Below are 22,767 nucleotides of genomic sequence, written 5' to 3' on the forward strand. Positions count from 1 at the left end.
TACTGATTAATTGTAAAATATTCCTGCATAATGAAGAACCAACCACTCCCTTTTGCCCCTAAACATTCTCATAATATCTTTCTTTTGTTCTCGTTACCCTCATTTTCCAGTTGTCTCTTTTATAGCCCAACACACATGAAAAAGGATCCACAACTGAAAGGTTGAGTTTTTTTTTTCTATTTTATTCTGTTGGACACAAAATTAAGCTTTGCTTGTTTTACTAACCTGCTTCCTTTACAACTCCTTTAACTTAAGCATGACACACATTTAAGGAAATACAGGGTTATTCAAAAAATTAAAATAAACATAAAAATACACAGTATGTCCATCAAAACAAAAGCTTTTTTTACCCCATTCATTAAACTATTGTCAGGATAAATAACATGAAAGTCATGTTATATCGGTAAGTTAAAAGTGATGGGAAAACAACCTAACTAGCAAGTAGACAATAAAGGTTAGTATGCAGATAAAAGTCTCCAAGCCTGATGACGGAGCTGATTGTAGACTGATTTGTGGTAATGGCTTGTGGAATTATAATTAACACAGCAGAAAGGCAAAAAGCCAACAATCTCCTCTCAGTAGCTTATTATTTTAAGACAAGAGTTTGTGAAAAAGACAGAATTTTTTTCTGAAGTTTATATAAAACAAAGAAAACAGATCTGACTTTTATTTATGCAGTGATGGTTACAACCAGCCATGTAAATGTGATTTGAAAACTGTGAAAGGGGTATTACCATTGAAAAATCAATAAACAGCATGTTACATTAATACAGTGGTGCACTGTCATCCTAATTGTTTAATTAGACAGAAGTTATCTCGACAAAATGGAACTGCTATGTAACCATACCAAACTATACCAAAATCCCTGATAATTTTCACCAAATATTCAGAATTCTAATTAGAACATGAGAACATATGAAACATTACAAGAGATGGCTAATTGATCGGAGAATCTCATTCAGAGGGTTTAATCTTAGACAACATAGTATAAATTGTGTAAATAACTGGCAAAATCTGACATAACAGAAATGAAAGATTAAAAACTATTATTATTCTTTTTTCAATTGCTTAAAAATTCTGAAAAATGTGCTACATAAAAACAGCTGTCCAGTATGGGGAAAAGGTTTTACACCACAATAAAGTACCATCTGAAGGCAAAATAGGACATAAGATAGCTCAACCAAACACCTCAAGAGCTCGACTGCAATTAAACTGGAAACCACAATATAAATTAGGCAACAAAATAAGTAACATCACAATAAAAAATACAATTATAAATAAATTATGTTATAGAAAACATGCTAAAGACTCAATATAAAACATACTGTAAATTAAGGCAGTACTCTCAGGTTATTATTGCTGTATTCTGCAAATGATCAATAGTATTGAAAACAGGCAAGTTTAAGAGACAGATTTAAAAGGGATAGATTACAGTAACAAATGCTAACAGTAAAAACAATGGAAACATCAAATCTTACATAAACATGGAATAGAGGCCAGCAAGTAATTGCATAGATGATGCAGCACAATCCCACAAGGTTTTGCTTTTTGTTTCCTTGTCCAGCTCCTGACAAAGATTTATCTTTATCTTGTTTCAGGATTAGAAAAAAAAGAAATGATCATTCTATAGGTAAAAACTACAGCCCCTTTCTCCTGACAACAACCTTAACTATCTTAGTCAAGGTAACTCGTACCCATATTGCCTATATTAATTTACAGGTTAATTACAGGTGGTATGCATTTGAATGCATTTGCTCAGACTGCAAAATTGTTTTTGGTTTGAAAATAGGGAGTACAGATAAGAGATTAATGCTCAGTGTCACGGACATCCAAAGGGACTAACCGTGGGGAGCAGGAGAGCAGAAAAAGACCCATATGCGTAGCAGCGAGACGGGAAAAAGGCCCGGGCTCATAGTGCAAAGAGTTCGGGAATGCCGTATAGAAACCTATGCCCTCAGGGAGCGGACGTGGGGCGTCCTGGTGCTAGGCGGGTCTCAAGACATCCGAACGTCAATGCTGAGCCCCGACAGAGTGCAAGACCCGGAAATATATAGCCCAAGGGAAAGAGAGGGACTGGAAGGACAGCAGGCAGGAAACTAGGGACAGGACAGAGAAGGAGCGCCCTCTGGCTACAGAGGGGGTGACACTCAGGCTGGTTCTCAACCTGTGGCCTGCAACGTCCGACCCCTTTATAATAAATTACATTTGTTTGCAGTCGATAAAAAAATAGGTAGAACTCACAGCTCCACTAAGAGTGTGTTCTAGTCACGTAAAACCGTTTCTGAACAGATTCACTGGTGATCAGATTAATTTTCATTAATCTTTAATTTCATTAAAGTGCTGCACGTAGGCTATAATGCACGTCACTAGAACACACTTTCATATTGCCTTCACCGACATACGTCTGAGTGCAAAGAATAGCCCGCTCACAGAAGGGTTGCCTAGCCTAGTAGCCTGCTAGTTTGTATAAAAAAGGAAAGAAAAATTGATGTTTGTTGTGAGGTGAGGTGAAAAACGACATGGGCCAGAGGAAGAAAATGTCAACCAAACAAATAATAATAATAATAAATAATAATAATAATAATAATAATAATAATAGCTTACACTTATATAGCGCTTTTCTGGACACTCCACTCAAAGCGCTTCACAGGTAATGGGGACTTCCCTCCACCACCACCAATGTGCAGCATCCACCTGGATGATGCGACGGCAGCCATAGTGTGCCAGAATGCTCACCACACATCAGCTATCAGTGGGGAGGAGAGCAGAGTAATGAAGCCAGTTCATAGATGGGGATTATTAGGAGGCCATGATTGGTAAGGCCAATGGGAAATTTGGCCAGGACACCGGGCGCTTGCAAAATGTACCATGTAAAAATTTTGATACTACTCACAAGAACTTTGACAAGCGATACCTACCTGATTCAAGTGACAGGTCTCTCAAGATTAGTAATATGCTATTGCCGAGCGGAAAATCATGCGAGCTACTTTAAAAGCATCCCAGGCGATGACGCTAGCCATGTTCACAATTTCATGGCTACTCACTAAACATTGTAAACCATTCAATGATGGTGAACTAGTAAAGAACTGTTTTCTTGAATCACAATGTCTCTTTGAGGACTTGAGCAACAAGAGCGAGATAATTCGCAGGATAAAAGGTTTACAGCTAAGCAATGACAGCTACGCGACGAATTGCAGAAATGTTTGAGAACTTGACAGCACAGTAAAGGCTAAAGTAGCCGCTGCTTTTGCACTGAGTGTAGCTTCAGACAAATCTACGGGTAGTAGGGATGTTGCTCAGCTTTGCATTTGGGTCAGATGTGTGAATTCGGAAACGTTTTAAATTACTGAAGATTTACTTTCATTGAAATCACTCCGTGGACGAACTAGGGGTGAGGACATTCACAGAGCAATCAGTGAAGCTTGCAAAGACATGACTATACCGTCATCCTCCGTGGTCTCCGTCACAACTGATGGTGCACCTTCAATGGCTGGTAAACACAAGGGACTTGTCGCTGAAATGAGAAAGGACTCTTCTGACTTGTTAGCCTTTCACTGCATTGTGCACCAGCAAGCCGATGGATACCTCACAAGGGTTATGGACACTTCATCCAAGCATGGCCGCTACTGCACTACCATTTTGTGACATTACTGAAAGAAATGAATGCTGCCTATGGAGACATAATTCTGCACAGCGAAGTCCGATGGCTAACCCTGGGCAAGGTCCTTAACACATTTCTCACATCACTTCTAAAGATTGACCACTTTCTCAATGATAATGGCGAGGGAGAGAGATTTCCAGACTTGAAAGACAAGCAAGGGAAAACTAATCTGGCATTTCTTACTGACCTCATGGCTCATCTGAACAGGCTGAACCTGCAATTGCAAGGTGAAGGGAAACATGTCGATGACTTGTTGTGCTGCTTTGAAAGTTTCAAAATGAAGCTAGAACTGCATGCTACACAATTGAAAGAGTGTGATTTAACTCATTTACCACTGTTGAATGCGACATGTGAGGGGGTTAAATTTGCCGGACATTTTTTCAGAGAACCATTCACTTTCCCTGTGAAAAAATGAAGGAATTGGCTGAAACTTTCAATTTGCCCCGCCACGTACTTGAGGACAAACTAATGTACATGCTGGAGGGAAGTCCTATGCCACCCAACTCTTGTCTTCCATTCCAGAATTGTAGCAAACCATTCCAGAATTTATGACTATTAAGTGCAAAAATATTGTTATATTTGCATCGACATACATTTGTGGATGTACCTTCTCTGCAATGTGCCGCATCAAGTCACACTTCCATGCATGTTTGAGAAACTTTCACCTGGAATCTCAACTTCATAGATGAGTCACACAATTAGAGCCTGACTACGTGAATTTGGTTTCCTTCAGACAGCATCAACTATCCCATTAATGTGAGTACTATACTGTCAGAGTTAAGAATGTTATCATTATCCCTCCGTATTTTAGTTGATTATGTGGATCTGCCTCCTGTTTTGTCTGTTATTATTTAAGCTTGGTGCTCTCGCTATTCTTGACTCAGCATGGGAGATGGACGCCAAGAAGCCCACCTACCAGTGGGTCCAGGAGAGACCCTACAGCATAGGCTTCATCACAGCGTCCTGACCATCTGAGACCAGGTTTCGGTGCACCCGGCCTCGTTACCCTGGTTTAACTCTTTGTTCCTGTTCCGGATCCCGTTCTGGATTTTAATCTTCGTATGTCTTGGATGGTTTTCCCATTACCTGGACAATGGACTGTGCCCTGGAATTCCCCCTTGGACTGTTTGGACTTGTTTGCCTGCGCCACGCCCCCCGAGCACCCTTTGCAAGCAAAGTGCTTTTGAAGTTACACAGTTGATGAAAGACTTCCATCCGATACATCCTGTTTCTCAAGAAACTTTGTGTACTACACCATGACTTTTCCAACCTCTCTCTTATATATATATACAAACACATGGTCAATAGCTATTACGCACACAGATAAGGTAGGCCTAGTAGTGTTTAATATATGCGGCCTGCGAGACTTGCTTTTAGTCATGGTTGCGGTAGACAAATGCAGAATATTACAATCAGGGTTTTAAAATATAAATAACTACAGATATAATTAACTACATTAACTACAGAACCACTGAATTTAAAGAGGCATGTTGAAACATCATTTAAATCTTTTAGCCAGCATGAGAAAGCATAACAAAATCAAACAGAATATTAGCATACATAGCTAAAATTAAATAATTTAAATCAAGGGATTTAAAAATTGCAATGCACTAAAAAGACCTAATTTAGAACACTGTGCACAGGTTTGTTCACCACATTAAATAAACTATATTGCTGCTCTGAGAAACAAGACACAGTAAGGAATGTCCTACACTGGCGGGTACCTTTATAGTCTTGAACAGAGAAGACTACGAGGATACCTGATACAGGTATTAAAAAAGGCTCAAATGAATCACAAAGATTATCTAAAGATTACAGAATCAACAGCAATACACAAACCAGAACATACAATTGAAAACTATGTAAAAGTGCTTTTAAAACTGAGAACAGGAGGCACTTCTTTACAAAAATATGCCAGTTTGGAAAGAGCTACCTAGCCATGCTGATGAAGCAGATATCTTGACTTCTTTCAAGAAATGACTGGATTAGATCCTTGGATCAATTAGTTACTACCAAAAGAGCTAGATAGGCTGAAAGGCCTCCTCTGATATGGAAGAGTTCTTATGTCCTTTACTATCAGCAATTAAAAGTGGTCCAAGGTTTCACAACAATATTTTGCAGACACAACAACCATAATTCTAAACAGGTACACATCAATAAGATTTAATGGAATAATAACATTTTTATTATTATTATTGAAAAGCCTATAATACTATTGCTATCTGCAGAGGATAGGATATTTTCTGCCCTTATAAAAGCCATTCACTGACACAAATGTTTATTAATCACTTTCAGTGTAAGCAAATTAAGGAAAAGAAGAGCTTTGACAGTATTGACTGCCATCATGGTAGTACAACCACCATGCTATTTATGAACTGATTAAAAGATAAAAGAGATGGTAGCAGTTGTTACAACCATGGCAAAACAGTTGTTAAATTTCATGAATAATTCCCACAGTAATTTGTTTGTATAGCAATACTGAATGTCACTTTATGTGTCCTAGATTTATTTCAAGCACAAATACATGACAGGGATTATTTGACAGATAACTCAATATGGTGACAAGTGAACACCTCAAGCCAAAGGCAAAGTTATTTAATGTCAAACAAAGCTAGTAGAAGAATCATTTCCCTGACATATTACTGCTTGCATTTGACATTAATTACAGTGATTTTGCTGTTTTAACTCTTGACTTTGGTGTTAATTATTGTAATTCCAGGGGAAGACCAAAGAGTGTTCACCTTTTACTAACAAGCTTTGTTTTCTGTTGTGGCATGAAAGTTAATTAGCTCAATTATTATTGAAAAAAAATCTCACAAAGTTCTGGACACATTTCAGGGATATACACAATGAAAAAGCAACTTACGGTCGAGTCTCAGGAAGTTATTGAGGAGCTGGAAGAGTGGAAAGCTATCCCAGGAGTCTTGAGGTTGGGCCTCAAGACAGGCATCCATGTCAACAGCATATAGGGACCAGAATATTTCAGCATGCTCTGCCATTAATTCTGGCCACCAAGCAAAGGCCTAGGAGAAACAATAATTATATCAGACATATTAAGTGCTGAACAGCATGGATAAACCCCCACAAAACATATGGTTCAGAATAGTTTTGAAAATAATAAATTTATTGCTAACAGCATGTTAGCAATAGCATCTCATTCTAACTTCTTAATGTTAGTCTTTCTCAGAAAGGCTCTCGTTCAGCAGACAAGCTGGTAAAAGCCTGTTTATCTGCTTTTGGTTCAAATGCAGCCAGGTGTTATAGTACTTACTATATTTTTCAAGTGAGATCAGGTCACTTGGGAGGAAATCCAAATCACCATATTACTATGAATATGACAGAACAAACAATTCCCACTTGAAGTACATTTTTGATCCCATTTCCATGATTATGTAAATAGAGGAGTTTCTTTTGTGAATAAATTGGACACAGTGTAAAATTAATGTTATTCAAATTAGCAGGTGACATCACACCTGAAGAAGGCTCCACGGCTGAAACTTTGTGTTTTCTTTCTTCTCTTTTCAGCATGGAATAAACCTATTACTTGTTCCTTTGCAGCCTATGCATGCTGACGCAGCTACTCACCTGAACTATATAATCACATACTGTATATACCTTAAAATGAAGTTGACAAAAGCACTTATTTACAGCAAACCTAAGAGGTAAAATAAAAAGAATGTATTCATTTTGTTAAGCACAGGGATGATTAATAAACAAACTAAGCCTAACCCTCAATACATTAATAATTCTTTTAATTAACTTAAAGACTTACTGTTTAGAAAAAAATGTGTGAATTAACTAAGAATAAAGGTTTTGAAGCGATCTTAAAAATATAAGTTATTTGTAACTAACTGTAATTTTCAAAAATCCTCAAATTGTTGCAAATATTTTCGCCAGGAGAAAAAAATAAATTATTCAAAATTACTATAATGAATATATGATGAAAATCTAATGGGCAAAAATCAGGTTTCAATCCTCCATTGAAAAAAAAACACAAAAAGAAGGTGTTTGCAGTTGTCGTAATAACATACAGTACATAAGAAAGGTTACAAATACTTTTCCCACTGAATACTTGAAGAAGCCTCATGATAACTTTTATATAGTCAAGTGAACCACAAACAGAACATGTTTTCCTAGGAAAGGTGAGGAGAAGAATTTGAAGAAAACATCTTCATACTACTTGTTAAATATCAGGAAGGCTGTGTGATGGTGTTGGCTTGGATTTCATCCCCATATGCCAGTGATCTTTGTAATATAGAAAACAATTAAGTGACGGTACACTCTGTTATGCAACACTAGATGGTTTATTATTATTGTTTGAACTTCAGCAGATTAATGACCAAAGGGGAGCTGTAAACTTTGCAAAAGACATTCTGGGAAAAAAAGAGACTTTGGCTATGTCCTGGCCACTCAAGTCCACACACCTGAATCCTATCTAGATGCAAGTTGATGTGAAGGCTGGAATAACCAAAGTTTATTCTAGACCTCAAAACTACATACTGTATGTTAAAGAATGAGCAAACTTCCCTAGGGAAGGCTTCATATACCACTTTCCAAATACAAGAAAAAAGCTCTCATGAAGGCAAGGGTTGGGGATACAAACAGTAAATTATGAAAATAGTTATGCATGTTACTGTATGTTTCATTTCAGACATTTCTCAAATAATATGCAATATTTATTAAAAATAAAGATGAAAAAAATATATCATTCAGTAGGACACTGGTAATAAAAAAGAAATTCTTAGATTTTAGGTTTCTTAGATTTTAACTTCAAATATTGTTGTTTTCTACTGTACTTTAAAAAAATCCATGGCAATAACCTATTTGTTCAATGGTTCTATTAAAGTTTTTATTTCGTGTTTCAGCACACAAAGCTTTTTTGTTGTAATGGGAAATAAAAATGATTTATAATGACGTTATCAAGACAAATAGTTACTTGATAACTGTAATCAATAAATTAATTACACCCAAAGTAAAATCCACTCAAAAACATTTAAAAAATCAAAAGCACTTACAGGTGTATATAGATGGAAGCATTCAGGCTTCACCCTAATTACAGTACCTTTACACTTTGTCAAAACATCTTGACAGCTGTTTTGTTCTTTTAGTTTTAACACAGATAATACATTCATCCTTCCCTTATATTGTCTCTGCTCTCCTAGATGATAATTTCATGTTAAAACAGATGTCAAAAATAGTGATGAATTACGGAGTAGTTGGAAGAAACAAAATAACACCATCAAAAAATAAAGAACAAAGTCATCTTAAATTATTTAAAATGTAATACAAAGTGAAGACAAATGGCATTAAAACTGTCGTTACCTTAACCTTCTGAAACCTTGTTCAGCTCTCTAAATACTTTATCTAGCCTTGAGAATGCTTGGTATCAGCCTTTTGTGAACTATCTTTTTAGAAAGTCAAAAAATGTAGAGTATGGATAAACATGATAAAGAATTCTCCTGAATAACATCATGACTTTTTATTTCAGCATCTGTGAAAACTGCCATTATGGTAATATTTAATATAACTGATGGAATTGACTCTTTAGAAAACTACCCTTTGAAATATCCATATTCCCTGTTTTCTGGTGGTGTCATTTGTCTGCTAGCTGTTGGAACTTGACACAAAGAGTCAGGTTGCAGAGTCTACAATACAATAAAAATTTCAAACCAATTTACCAATGCATTATATCCTTCTTTCACAAATTATGCTTTTAATTGTATACCTGACTTTTTCAATAAAAATCACATTGAAGGTTTTGGATGCCTAGAACTAGAAATCTTCATCATCTCCATTTTTTTAACCATTTGTTTATGCTGTATGTGGACAACACACAGATGAGCAGACAAAATGGCATGACATTTGAAACATATTTAAAATGAGGAAATTCTTGCTTTATCCTAAAAATGTATTACTTTTTCATACACATTACTGGAGGCACAGATGTATACAATAGACACTACCAGAAAATACTATAATATGCACTTGTGTTCACCGGAATATGCGAATACTTTTAAAGTACAGTACACGCTTGAATGTGCTATTTTACAGATTTGATAAAAATGTTTTTAAATCTTCAAACCTGTTTGAAAAATACCATATCATTAATATCACCAATAAACACAGTTTAATGTGTTGTGGGTTATTCCAGTCAAACTTATCTACTAAACACAATGATTATGATTTATGCCACTGGAATTCAGAGACATTCAAATTAAATGAATTTAAATAAAACTGGTTAATTACATATTTATTTATGAACACTCTAAAACATCAGATAGAACAAAATATAGTTTTTCACTATATATGACATCTGCAAAATGGTGACCTTACAAAACAGGCAAAGGACTCAAAACTTTGTCAGAGGATCACAGTGCTTTTTTCCAAAGGTTTATACAGTGGGGTTATTTTCTCTTGTGTACTGAATGATGCATTTTTTTACATTGCCTCATGCATAGCTTATTGTTTGGTTTTAGTTAAGTACTCGCATACCTGGCACTGTTTTAACCATATTACATAGCGCAATATGAGTATATGGGCGCACACAGAATTGAGGTGTAAGAACAGCAATCATCTTAATTTGAAGTTCTAAGTGAATGTGTTACTCATTAACCTTCTTAAGAGTCTACTTTAAATGCAAAAACAATTTACATATCATAAATGTTAAATTCTGTATGTGAGTATGTTTAGAAATGGTACATCATAACATGAAAACCACAAAAAATCATATTATGGTAATTTCACATTTATGAATAATGTGTAACTACCACTAAATAGCTTTTTGATAAAGTACACTCCAGTCATGGGAATGATGATGTGAGAGTAACTTTTAAAGCACCTAAGAGATCATAAAGCACTGTGCTGACAATGTATCATCACGAAAGAAATTAAAAAACAGATATTCACAAAATCTACATACCTCTTTTCCCTGTATGAAGCCATTTGTTTATAAGGTAGAAAAAGAACATAATAAAACATTTGATAAGACTTTCGTTGATAAAACCTTACTATATGTTTTCTAAGATATCTTTTAAATAAACATTTTACCAATGTTTGAGGGAACACTCCAGACATTTTCCTTCACCTCCTTCTTACATGTTAAATGCTTTATTATTATATTTATAAAGCAACACATCAACGGCATTTTCAATTAACTGTATTAGATATGCAGAAAGGAAACAATATCTCTATAATATCAAAAGTGAACTAATTTGAATTTATTTACTATTTAAGTGCAGCAACATGAGCCTTATTTTGTGCAGCCCCATGAAAGAAAGCCTTTTTCATCACGAACAGATGTCTGAGACTACATTGGAATACATGCTAATGAGGGTCTTTTTTAATCAATAATTCAGCATCTGTTTTTTTCCAATACAAATAATCATAATGAATTCACATATGTCCATTGCAAATTATTTATTTTTTAATGTAGGTGTGAAATTTACAACAGGGAAGTGAGAATAGCAGGGGCTTTGCTTGCTTTTTGTACCTGCAAAACATCTGCACAGAACTAATTTTAGTGCTGACATTTAATTTATTCACATCTTTAATTTTCTAAGCCTTTCAAAAAATCCACTGTGACTTTCTGCACAGGTAGGAAGGCTACAGTACCAGCTGCCAAATGGAGCCTACATTCTTGCACCTCAGCCAGCTGTGCAATTAAACAGCAAGTGAATGGCTTTTCAATAAATTCACCAGTTTCTGGCGAAATTCCTCTTACTGTACATGGTTTTATTGTATTCTGCATGATAAATGCCTTGCTACAGTCAAGCCATGTTTGTGCTGGTGATGTCAATCTCTTTTAAAAATATGTGTTCAAAATTTTGGTTTCCTTTTTTTAAGAAAAGAGGTACACTGGATTTCTCTACTGGTAATATCCAATTTTTCCAGCTCTGTTCTCCTTTCTATTTATGAATAAAAAGTATTAGATACTTCAGATTATCTTACAATATTCTCATCCATTCTTCTCCCTTATTTGCACAGGAATTTGAGCATTTCCAAAACATCAAAATTACTTACTTTGGAGAGAAACCATCAACACCCACCCTAAAGGGGCCTTCATAAGACAGTAGCAGTAAATGACCTATTCTGCCAATTGCAAGACAGCATCTCAATAGCCTTTGGCATCTACTGTAACTATTGACCACAACTTTGGCATCTTCCCCCCATGAACTGTTGCAAAGGTTTGTACAAATTTGCCCTCTAATTCTCTGGACAATAAAAGAACCAGGTCTTCCCCAGATGACAAAATTTATTTCCACACAAACAGATTTTACTGGAAAAGACTATAATTGTGTCATTAAAAAATTATGATTCACACTGGACTTAGAAAACTACAATTGTGCAGTACAGTTATGGAGGCACAAAGCCTTACTAAAGGTTACAGAAGAGATGTACAGGAATTGGATAAATCTATGCTTGGCATATATCTACTTACATATGTTAAGGTTCTACAAACTATTTTTCCTTTTCAATACAGAAAGGTCCCCTTACCAAAAAAGAATTACCTGAAGCTGTACGATTTAGGACAAATAATTATAGCATGCATTGCCCACAATTATATTTCTTAAAGAAGAAATGCATCTAAAAAAGACACTACTTAAACCTAACTCTTTTGTGAGTAACAGGTCTTAAAAAACACTGGGAACCTTCCTTACCTCCGAATGATGTTCTTCATTTTGCTGAAGTACCTCTATGCACAGTTCTCCAAGGCGTATTACATCTTCCAGCTTTTTAGTAGGTGCACCTAGATTTATTGTGTCTACAGAAATATAAACAAAGAAATAAGGCATATGTTCTTGGACACAGTCTTCTACTGTACTTCACCCTCAAAGTAATGCACAAAAAGCAGTCATACATAAAAAATGAATGAGAAATTTTAATGGCTTTCATCAGAACAATTGCAAAATAAACCTTCAAAGTATTTTTTTTCCAAAAAGAGATGTCTAAAACCTGTAGATGTTCCAGTATTTTATTCATGCTTTGCAAGACCATAGCAGCATACTGATTTATGGTATTTAAATATATGCTATCAATATTTTTTCTTGTGAGTTTTTACAACAAAAATATTTTTTTCATGTATGTATCTTATTTTAAAAAAATAGTAATTGTAGCAAACAAGGGTATATTTTGATGGACAATCCAGCTGCAATTATATGTTTAGAATCTGCTAATATTCTTAATGAGAAAGTAGAGACTGGTGAGATTCAAGAAAAAAAAACTATAATGTGATTTTAATGCAATATTAGGAAAATCTATACATTTTCTTACTAATACAATATTAGGAAAGTGTATTACATTATCTTCATTGATTAAAGCTAAAAATCAAGATGGAGATTGCATATGAAAACTCCTTTTTAAAGAGAAGAGAAATGAGAACTATTCCAGAATGCAGTGACATTACAAAGGAAAGGGGAGAAAGCAACAGGGAGGAGTTAAATAGAGGTTTGCAGTGCAGCGGGTTCCCAGGAGACAGATTAGCAGAGTGAATAGGAACAGGTTCTACAATTCACCAGCTGAGATTTTAATGAGACATTTGCAGTCGCAATTGCTCAGGTTTGTTCAGAAAAGAAGTGGGGGGAAAAAAGAGAGACTTTTATTAGACGGTTCAGTTAATAGACCTTGTTGGTTTTCTCAGGCGTTTTCTGATGTAGACACCAAAGTACAAACCTTCAATTTTAGCATACTCTGTAAGGCGAGAGTAATTTATCAAAGCAGCTTTCTCAAGACATTTACGGACCACTTTCTTCACATCATCAGGTGGAACAGGAGTAGAAATGTCCTTCATTAAAACCTAGACAAGAGAAAATGTTGGTATTTTGCTATTGTTGTTCATTTTATTTTTAAATGACAGATATTCTCGTAGGAAGATTTTCTTGTGTGTATACTGTAGATTTGATTAACACTTAATTGTCCAGTTCTGACAAACAGGATCATTTTTTACTCATTATATGTTAAACATTATATATTTTAAAGACATTCTATATTTATTAGAAAATATAATATATAAGACATATGTAAAGTTTCTTTACTTATTGTAAATTTATAAATTCTGTATAAGAACCCACAAAATTGTGCAATTCAATACTGATGGAAATAAAATCTGAAAAATTTAATTTGTTATTGTGCACCTAAAATGCTGTTTATATTAGAATTTTCAAGAAAACACCATGTTATTACCAGATATATGGAAATGATTTGAAATATTTTCATATGTGTAATTTCCCTTCTAAATGGAAACTTTCGAAATTGAGAAATGTTTTAGTTTCCATGAGTGATGGCACATCAGGTCAAGCAGCAAAAATCTGTCGATATATTAAAACAATCTATCATGGAACTAGTTGTTCAAGAAAGCTGTAGTCTTCCGTTTCTTCGATGCAATATGAGCACAAAATAACCTGATAAATCCGGAAAGTAAAATATATTTATTTACATACATGTTAAATGAACAACAAAAATAAAAATGGGCGTTTTACTATTGGCAGATCATAAAACGACATTTGTTATTAAGAACGCGTGAATAGATCATTACGAAAAGTAAATAGGTATTAGTATTCTCGATGCCTATTTCGCACATTCAGCAAATAATACAATCAAAGAATCTTTAAATTTTACCGAGTACAGCACTTGAGAACCATGACGTACTGGAGACTCATTTATACAGAACGTATTTACTGTAGGAATGTGAGTGAAGCACTTTGCCCAAGGGTACAACAGCAGCATCATACTCGGAATTACAGACCACGACTCTTCGGTTTGAAGTCTAGAGCCTTTTAAAAGTAGCTCACGAACCTCCCTGATTTTATTAATTAGGCAATTAGTTACTAAAATTAATGATAAAATACTACTGAAAATCCATCATGGGCAGAGCACCTTAAATTTAAACTAGATTTCTGTTGCCACGGTGGACTGCTATTATTCACATTTCCCAAGATAAATAGCACTTTCAGACATTGAAGTGTAGCTCTCTGGGGTAAGATTTATGTCACTAATTTATACAACACCTATAGTCTATACTGTAGGTCAAAAGTATTAAATCGAGGTCTTTGATACAGGTACTAATCAATTCTAAAAACGTTTACAGTTCCTAGAGTTTTTTTTTAATCTATGCCTGCCAGGTTAGACTGTATCATGAAGCACATACTGCGTCTGTTTATGAGAGTTGCTGGCTGGTTGACATAACACACGTGCCTTGTTCCTGCTAGTCAGGTTAGATCAGCTGCTGTACTTGAACATATTGTCTTTCTTTGTAACCTTAACGAACATGAACGAAACTTCCGGACGACATTAGAAATGCGAACTACACCACACATTGATACTAGTACGGGTCGCTGCGCACCGTCTTTAATCAGAAGTGAGAGTGTCTACTTTTGACTTTATAATAAGCATACACAGCACCAACAATCACTTTTTCACATTTTATACAAATCACATTTTATCATGAAGAAAAATAAGCAATCACAATCCGCAAGCCTCTACGTTTAGGATACAAGTCTCCTGCAAAGTTTTGATGCTCCAGTTGGAGGATTGAAGTGTTAATTTCTGAGTTGGGTGAATAAGAAATACTGTATGAGGTCGCTCTATGAGCAACACATACGGTAAAAAAAAATCAACAGCAATTAAGTGTAATAAACTCTCAGTTCAGCACCCAATTCCTTGTCGCTTTCATCCACCAACGCTCTGAATTTATATATTTTTAAAACTTACTACATTTTAACGCTGACTTCGTGGTTTTAGTTTCGGTTGTGCCGACATTTTGAACATACGTAGAACATGAATTACCTGACTCCATGACATAAATACATTACTACAGATGTAGGAACGGGTTGAATGACTGAAAATCGTAAAAAAAAATGTAATAACCGCTTTTAAATAAAGGACACTGCTTTTCAGACAACCATATGTTGAATGCATGCAAAATAGCAAAAGGTCTGTTTGCTTGTTTTCTTATGGAAAGAATACAGGCTGGACCTATCAAACAATTTCTCATAAATACCTGAGTTTAATGTTGCGTACTAATTCATATTTGTTCTACGTTATAAAGTTTAATAAATTAATAAAACAGATGTAATGAAAGCATGCAAAATAGCAGTGTAAAATGTTTTGGACATTCCGCTTTAGCTGAATAAATTACAAGCTACACTGCAAACGAAAAGGGATAAGAGCGTGGCATTTAACTGACATTAATATAGAGATAATGAACAAACTCTAAAATGTGTTCAAAACGTTTTTTTTACGTTTTTCCTTGTTGTTTACAACAAGGCATGCGAGTTCAAAAGAAGCAGTTTTTTTGTTTCGGTATATCAACGCAATAAATCCCCACTTACCTTCTTTAAATTACACTGACCCCCTAGTCTTAACTTTACAATGACCTATCAATGTTTTAAAAATATAAGATTTGATATATATATATACTGTATAATATTAATGTACTGTATTTCATTTGATCACCTGTTCATTTACAATATATGCCAACCCACAGATCACAAGGCATTAACAAATCCCAGACATACCCTCTCAAGCAAGGAAAGAGTAGCTTTTAAAGCACCTTCTGGTCGTCCAAATGGGAAACAGTACCTGTAATAAAAAGGACAGAAAATAAGAAGTAACTTTTGGACCTTTCAGCTCTACTTTTACTGTAAAATAATTACAATAATAATTTATAATTACTAATTAGGTGACAGATTGTGTAAGTTGTGTCTATGCTTTTATTATATGATATGCAATACCTTTGAAATTAACACTTTTTGAACAAGCCCTCGAAACAACTATCAATCCCTTCCCTTCTGAGGTGACCCAAATATTACTTTATCTCTGGTATATATACTGTATAATATTAATTACTTTATATAGATTATTATCAATAATAATATTAACAACAGTAATGATAGTGATAATTAAAGGAACGCTCAGGGCATTTGTTTCTTGATAAAGTAATATGTTGTGCAATATTTCTTCATCTTCTAGTCTAAATAGTCACAAACAATACATACTGTATTTCTATTACAGCAGAATTGCTAGTGCTGATTTCGCTATACTTTTATGTTCGATATATTATGTGAGATTCTGAATCATGCTTGTTAACTTGATGGTTGTTTTGTTTAATGCATGTTGCTGATTTGGTCATGGAGAGGAACACATCATTATTGATATGTTTTTAAAGAGAGAGATATTTTTGTATTAGAATTACCTGTTTGGAGAGGGTACATGTTATGGAAATTGAAAGCAAAATTTCGGACATCCTCCTACTGAGTTAGTTAAAAGTCTAAAGTCTTTAAGATTGCTAGTGCAATCTACGTGCAGGTGCAACCAAAGATTTAACTACTGAAGTGGCTTCCACTTGTACCCATTATCCCACCGTGTGCTGACACTCCAACACTCCCCCTTGGGGGCATTAACAAATTAGTAAAATAGTCTTAATCAGCTTCACTGTGTTACCACCTAATCCTGATTGCAAATGAGCTATGTGATTTTTGTTGTTGCATTTCCCTCCTACTGGCCAGTCCTACTCTACATATTTGCATAATCCATACATTCTTTAACCCATTGTTTACTCCTATTAGTCTATTAGTGAGAGGCATTGATGAGTAGATGTTGATGATGCTAATCTTACATTCACCAATTCCAATCAGTAGAGTCCCAAGTGGATATTTTTTGAAGAGCTATTCATGTTTTACAATATATAAAGAATATAAGCAACAGAAAAAACATTTCAATGCTTAAAAAACAGATTAAATATATGGGCTAGTAAGTAATTAACTCATAACATTCCCAGCTTCACAACTTATTCTTAGTGCCATATTCAGCAGAAAACGTACAGAAATCTTCTGTAAGATGATCATTGCTATATTTTCTGTGGGAATAAAAATAATAATATATATTTTTAAAAAGCATCCCATGTACTATGTTTTGCTGAGAAAAATGTCATTAGAATTTTTCTTTTTTGCTAGTTATTCAAAGGTTGCAAAACACCCTGTGATTCTGATAATTAACATATTACTTTCCACTACTCCCCACTGTGTTGTATGTATTCCAAAAATACAATGTTCGACACAAATAAGAAAGTGTTTATACTTTAATTCGCATACCCTGGTTCATAAATTAACCAAAGAATAGCGATGAAACAGAATCATTTTTTCACTGCAGGGAAGCTACTGAGATATTGAGCATGAACATCAGAAAAACAACATCCTCTTATCATAATATCCTATCCTCAGCTCTCCCACATGCTATGAAATTAGTGGGAACAGAAAATCTGCATTAGTGTTCTAGTTAGACCGTTGTATTGTGATACACACTTTAGAAACTTGGGTCCCTACAAAAAAGTTTGTTGATTCAGTTTTATCATCATTCTTGGCTCTATTTATAGACACAGGTGTGCTAATTTAGATATAAAAACAATCTGAATTACACTATGTATGACATTTTAGGAACATATAAAGGACAGCAGATAACAATTTTAAATAGTATGTTATTAACATATAGGGTTTATCAGTTACACTCATCTTTAGGGGACATAAAGTGAAAAGCAGTGTATTGAAGCAGTAAAGATGTGAAACCTAATTAGTCTTTTCTTTTAAAACATTATTTTACACCCTTAATATTAGATTTTTAAAAATCTTAATCTTTCTACTAACACAGCAATATTTTAGTATGAAAGGCTGATCAGCTGGTCAAAATATATTAGTAAAAGCAATAGTTTACATAACCAAGAGAAATTAAAGTCATGACTTAAAAATAACAAAGACAATATAAGTGGACAATGCATTTTTTATTCCCATGCACGTTTATTGGTCTTTACCTGAAGTGGATAATCTGGTTTTCAAGAAGAGCCAGAAGTCTGCACTTAATTTCTTCAAATTGTTCTTTCTCTTCAATGGTCACTGTCCCAATTCCATCAGGTCTGTAAATAAAATTATATTTTCCCATTCTGTTACAAAACTAGCATCAGGAAGAACTGCAATGTTCAATTCATATGAAAAATAAAATATTTAGTATTATAAAAAAAAAAGCCAGAAAAACCTTCTGGAGTCGGGTTTGAAAGTTTTTTAAGTCTTGTTTTTACAGTATTTTATTTTCATTAATATTGCAGGTTATGAAGCACATTGTATATACAGTAGCAGATTCAATGGAAATAGTCTTTCCATTTACTTAATGTTTAAAATGCTGATATTCACCTGATATACCTATTTGGAGGAAAACTCAACATCAGGAGTAAAGCAAGAAAAAATGTAATGTATGACAAAGTAGAAACAAAGTGATTGTATCACATCTGTGAGTTTGTTGTGGGGTAGAACCCCCCTGGTCTGATTTACTTTAATCAGTGTTTTTCTCTTTTAGCTATGTTGGAAAAGTGCCTGCAAATCACGATCTAAGGCTACTGTACATCATCACTGGTTTCCTTCAAAATGTGTTTTCACATCTCTGTATAAAGGACGTCTAACAGATTCTAGGATATTGTAATACCATGCACTGTTTCAAAATGCAATGATGAGTTTCTACAATTACATTAATATTTTTACTTCAAATAAGCTGTATTTTATGTGTTGTTTTTGGAGTTTTCCCCTCTCACACTTATAGTCCATTTAAAAAAAATCCACTGCCTTAACAACAACCGCTAATCTCAGTGAAAAAAAGGGGGAAAAGATTTCTTATCCCTTCCTAAGAAAGAGCCACATAAGATCTGAACTTTGTCAGAGGTGCAATGTTGTAGAGGGATTTTCTAAGCACTTGGACAAAGTGAAAGGTAAATCTCTTTTCATGCACTCGTAAAGTGGAAGGAGTAAATACCCCGTTCAGCCCTCCTTCTTGCAAATATCCTGCTGAGAAATAAAGCCCTTCCAATCTCCAGATCCTCAGTGCTCTTTCATTTATTTCTACAGAACAGGCCAGCTGTAGGTACATTTTAGAAAGGTCATCTGAGCATTCATGGTTACAAAGCAGACTGTGGAGTAAAGAAGAACAATCTAGAATTGTAACCAGTGCTTGATTTTGTTTCCCTTCGTCATGTGTGCTCCAGGCCATAATGTATAGAAATGTAGCATATTTAAAGTACAAAATAATCATTTTAAGATCATCTCTATAGATTCTAACTAATGCCTAGTTGAATAATATAGACATTACCTTCCAAAAGGTTGAGGACAGTGAAGTCTAAAGTGGGATTTTCACTATGAATTCCAATAATAATTTAATGTGAACAAAAAACATGACTGATAAAACAGCTCATGACTGCTAAAACAGTTTTTTATTTTTATTATAAAGGAGCACAAATACTGTGATAATCAAAGTACCAAATCTGACATATTTGTGTTGTTTGATAATTAGACACTCATAAAAGAATATCCTATAAACCTGTATCTGTGTGACTTCAGTGTTTGGAGTCTGTAGTTGCAAGTCAAAATGAAAACTAGGAACACCCTGTTTAAGAAATGCAGGTAATTTTGAAGCTGATAAAAAAATCTCAATTAGACCCATAGCACAGAAATTGGGTGTACCAAAATCTACAATTTGGAATGCACTGAAAAAGAAAATTACAAGGGGTATAATTACCAGTCAGCCACGAACTTGTTGGCATAGAAAAACATCTGCAGCTTATTCCAGAAAAATTGTAAGAGCTTTCAAGGAAAACTTTAAAACAACTTTCATAGAAATTACCAACAATCCAGAGTGCAAAGGTTAAGGAATAAAAATCCACAGCTCTCAAAGATTTGACACAGCAGAATTTCAAACGCTGCACTGCAAAATGTAAACCTTTCATCATAACCATCATAACCAAAAACCGGAAAAGACAGATAAGAGTTCGATTGTAAATATCAAGATGTGCCGAGGGGGCTCTGGAATAAAGGTTTATGAAAAGGTGAGACTCAAATAATCCTTTGTCAAATTTCTCTAGAAAAGTTCAAATGTGGAGGGAGAGAGAAGTATATATGTTTAAAGGAATACCGTCTCACTTGTGAAGAGAGAAGGAAGTAATAACGTGGTCTGGGCCCCAGTGGCTGACCCTGGAACAGTCTTACTCATCTTTGCTGATAATGGAAATAATGATGAGGTGGAGTAGAATTAATTCTGAAGTATACAGAAACATTTTGCCATATAATATGTCAGCTACTGTACTGTACCTCTTTGTAGAAAAAAATGCTTTCAAACCTATTGGGAGATGCTCACAATGCAGTCTACCAATGATAGAAAACACATAGCCAATACAAACAAATAGTTCATCTCAGAAAAAAAGTGGAAATTTTATTTATGTGAAGTCATTGCCCTTATTTAAAGTTGCACAGAACATTCAAGTTCCTAAACCCAAGAACAGATAAGAATTCAAAGTGGCTACACCAAAGCATCACAAGTGATTACACATTAGTGAGTTTTCTTAAATGGCCCAAAGAGCTGGAAATCAAAGGATGGTGGGTCAACACCTCTTAAAATTTATACCATAACCACTCATCAGTGCTCTTGGTAGTGTGGACCTGGCATTATAGCACTTCAAAAAGAATCAGACCATAAGAAAGGTTCCAACCAAGAAGACAGAGATTGCTTTCTGCTACTGGTTCAGTGTTTGACAGTATTTTCAGAAGGCTACTGTAATGAAGAAGTCATTTCTCTGAGCAATCTGTGATGATCTGTGCTACAGGGTGTGTGCATTAGAGACCAGTCAGAGGGAAGGAAAGTGCAGGTATTCATACAAGGCAGAGAAATATCTGCTAAGGCTGCATGATCAGCCAGCTGAAGTCCATGGCCTACATGCAGAGCCAGAGAAGGTCAAGCAGGTGATAGCTTCCCTCCCAGATCTCCTGTCTAGGGCATTCAGTGCCAAAGTAGAAGTGAAGGTTCTGAAGCCGAAGTGATGGTGCATACTGCTGGAAAATCTATAGACCTAGCACAGCCAGGTCTTTGCTGAGAGAAGACAGTTGGAGGAGAGAATCCTCACTGCAGAAGCCCCCCTAACAACATATCAAGAGGACATAAATGAAAACAGAAGAAGAATCTCCAACTGTATGATGAATGTGCACAATTACAGATCCAAAAATATAATCTTTAGCTGGAACGTTTAGAAATCCTTGAAAGTACTGATGTCTGCTGAAAAATAAATACCAAGAAGAAGTCAGTTTTACTCAGATTGGGAAGGTTGTTATGCAACAACAGCTTAGGCAGTGGCAGAAGGAGATGAAGGAGGTACTTCTAGCGTTGTTCTAGATTCCCATAAAGGCAGAATGGGGAAAAATGGCTGCCGTAATTCAAGTAGGAAGCACAAGTTGTCTTCGATCAGTTAACCAAAGTGACTCAGCACCTATTGATCAAGCTGAAGGTTGCAGAGAAGTCTCTTAGCAAATTACAGAGTGTCAGTGAATGTGATTCTTGCAGACAATGAAGATAAATTGGAAGACCTTCAGACACAGGAGGACTTGGTATAAAGGGCCAGATTAGTTGAAATTCTGAGCCACAATGAAACTGCAAAACTTGCTGCATCAACGTTGATAGAGGAGCAGGGTTTGATCAGGCCCTTGACCCAAGAGGCCCCAGAGGTGAGGGGGAGAATATGTCTACATTCCAAAAGTTCCTAGTTATGAGGGAGGAACAAGTGTCTGGTGTCCCATGAGTAACCAGAGCTGAGCAAAGAGGATCTGCCTATATACCAAGAGTCCCCACAGGTAAGGAAGAAGATGAACAGGCCACTGGTGCATTAGTTACAGTCTACAGAAAAAAAAAACTACAATTGCAGTCCAGTCCCAGCAGGGCCCCAACGTCTGTCTTAAGAAATAAATGCTATAGTTACTATACTAGTGTTCATACCTTGAGGATGGTGTTGAACTGGCCTTTCCACCTGTGTTCTATTGAGAAGCATTCCTGATTGAGCTGAGGAAAGGAGAAGTTGAAGCAGTCCCTTGGATGAATAGTTATTTCCAAGGGTTATTTCTTAAACTCTTCCTTTTTTTTCCACCCATGCTAACATGATTATGCTGGTGCCCTAGAGCACTGCTTTCCAGCAGGCAGTAGCTCCATCTCTCAGACAGAGTTGGGTAGGATGGGGAGGCATGTAATGGAGCATGTAATGCTTTTCCATAGGTTAGGAGAGAAAAACATGTACAGTATCACTTTTCCATATGGTT

The 22,767-nt window shown here is 35.3% G+C and overlaps 1 protein-coding gene across 13 annotated transcripts in view; it reads right to left on the reverse strand.

Annotated features, from left to right (window-relative positions):
• cadps2 (Ca++-dependent secretion activator 2) overlaps positions 1-22,767 on the reverse strand; it is a 295,984-nt gene that overhangs the window by 57,661 nt on the left and 215,556 nt on the right. For 5 of the 13 annotated variants that reach the window (XM_088645120.1, XM_088645117.1, XM_088645119.1 and 2 more), the window contains exons 14-19: positions 18,462-18,563; positions 16,174-16,237; positions 13,331-13,454; positions 12,310-12,422; positions 6,528-6,684; positions 3,443-3,514 (exon numbers count right to left, since the gene is read on the reverse strand). In XM_088645120.1, the coding sequence (XP_088501246.1) occupies positions 3,443-3,514; positions 6,528-6,684; positions 12,310-12,422; positions 13,331-13,454; positions 16,174-16,237; positions 18,462-18,563 (632 nt within the window). The remainder of the gene's footprint in view (positions 1-3,442; positions 3,515-6,527; positions 6,685-12,309; positions 12,423-13,330; positions 13,455-16,173; positions 16,238-18,461; positions 18,564-22,767) is intronic. The other 8 variants (XM_088645125.1, XM_088645122.1, XM_088645129.1 and 5 more) reach the window with 3 other exon arrangements.

This window comes from Lepisosteus platostomus, chromosome 9, assembly GCF_059453375.1.
Source record: "Lepisosteus platostomus isolate fLepPlt1 chromosome 9, fLepPlt1.hap1, whole genome shotgun sequence".
NCBI classification, from domain to species: domain Eukaryota; kingdom Metazoa; phylum Chordata; class Actinopteri; order Semionotiformes; family Lepisosteidae; genus Lepisosteus; species Lepisosteus platostomus.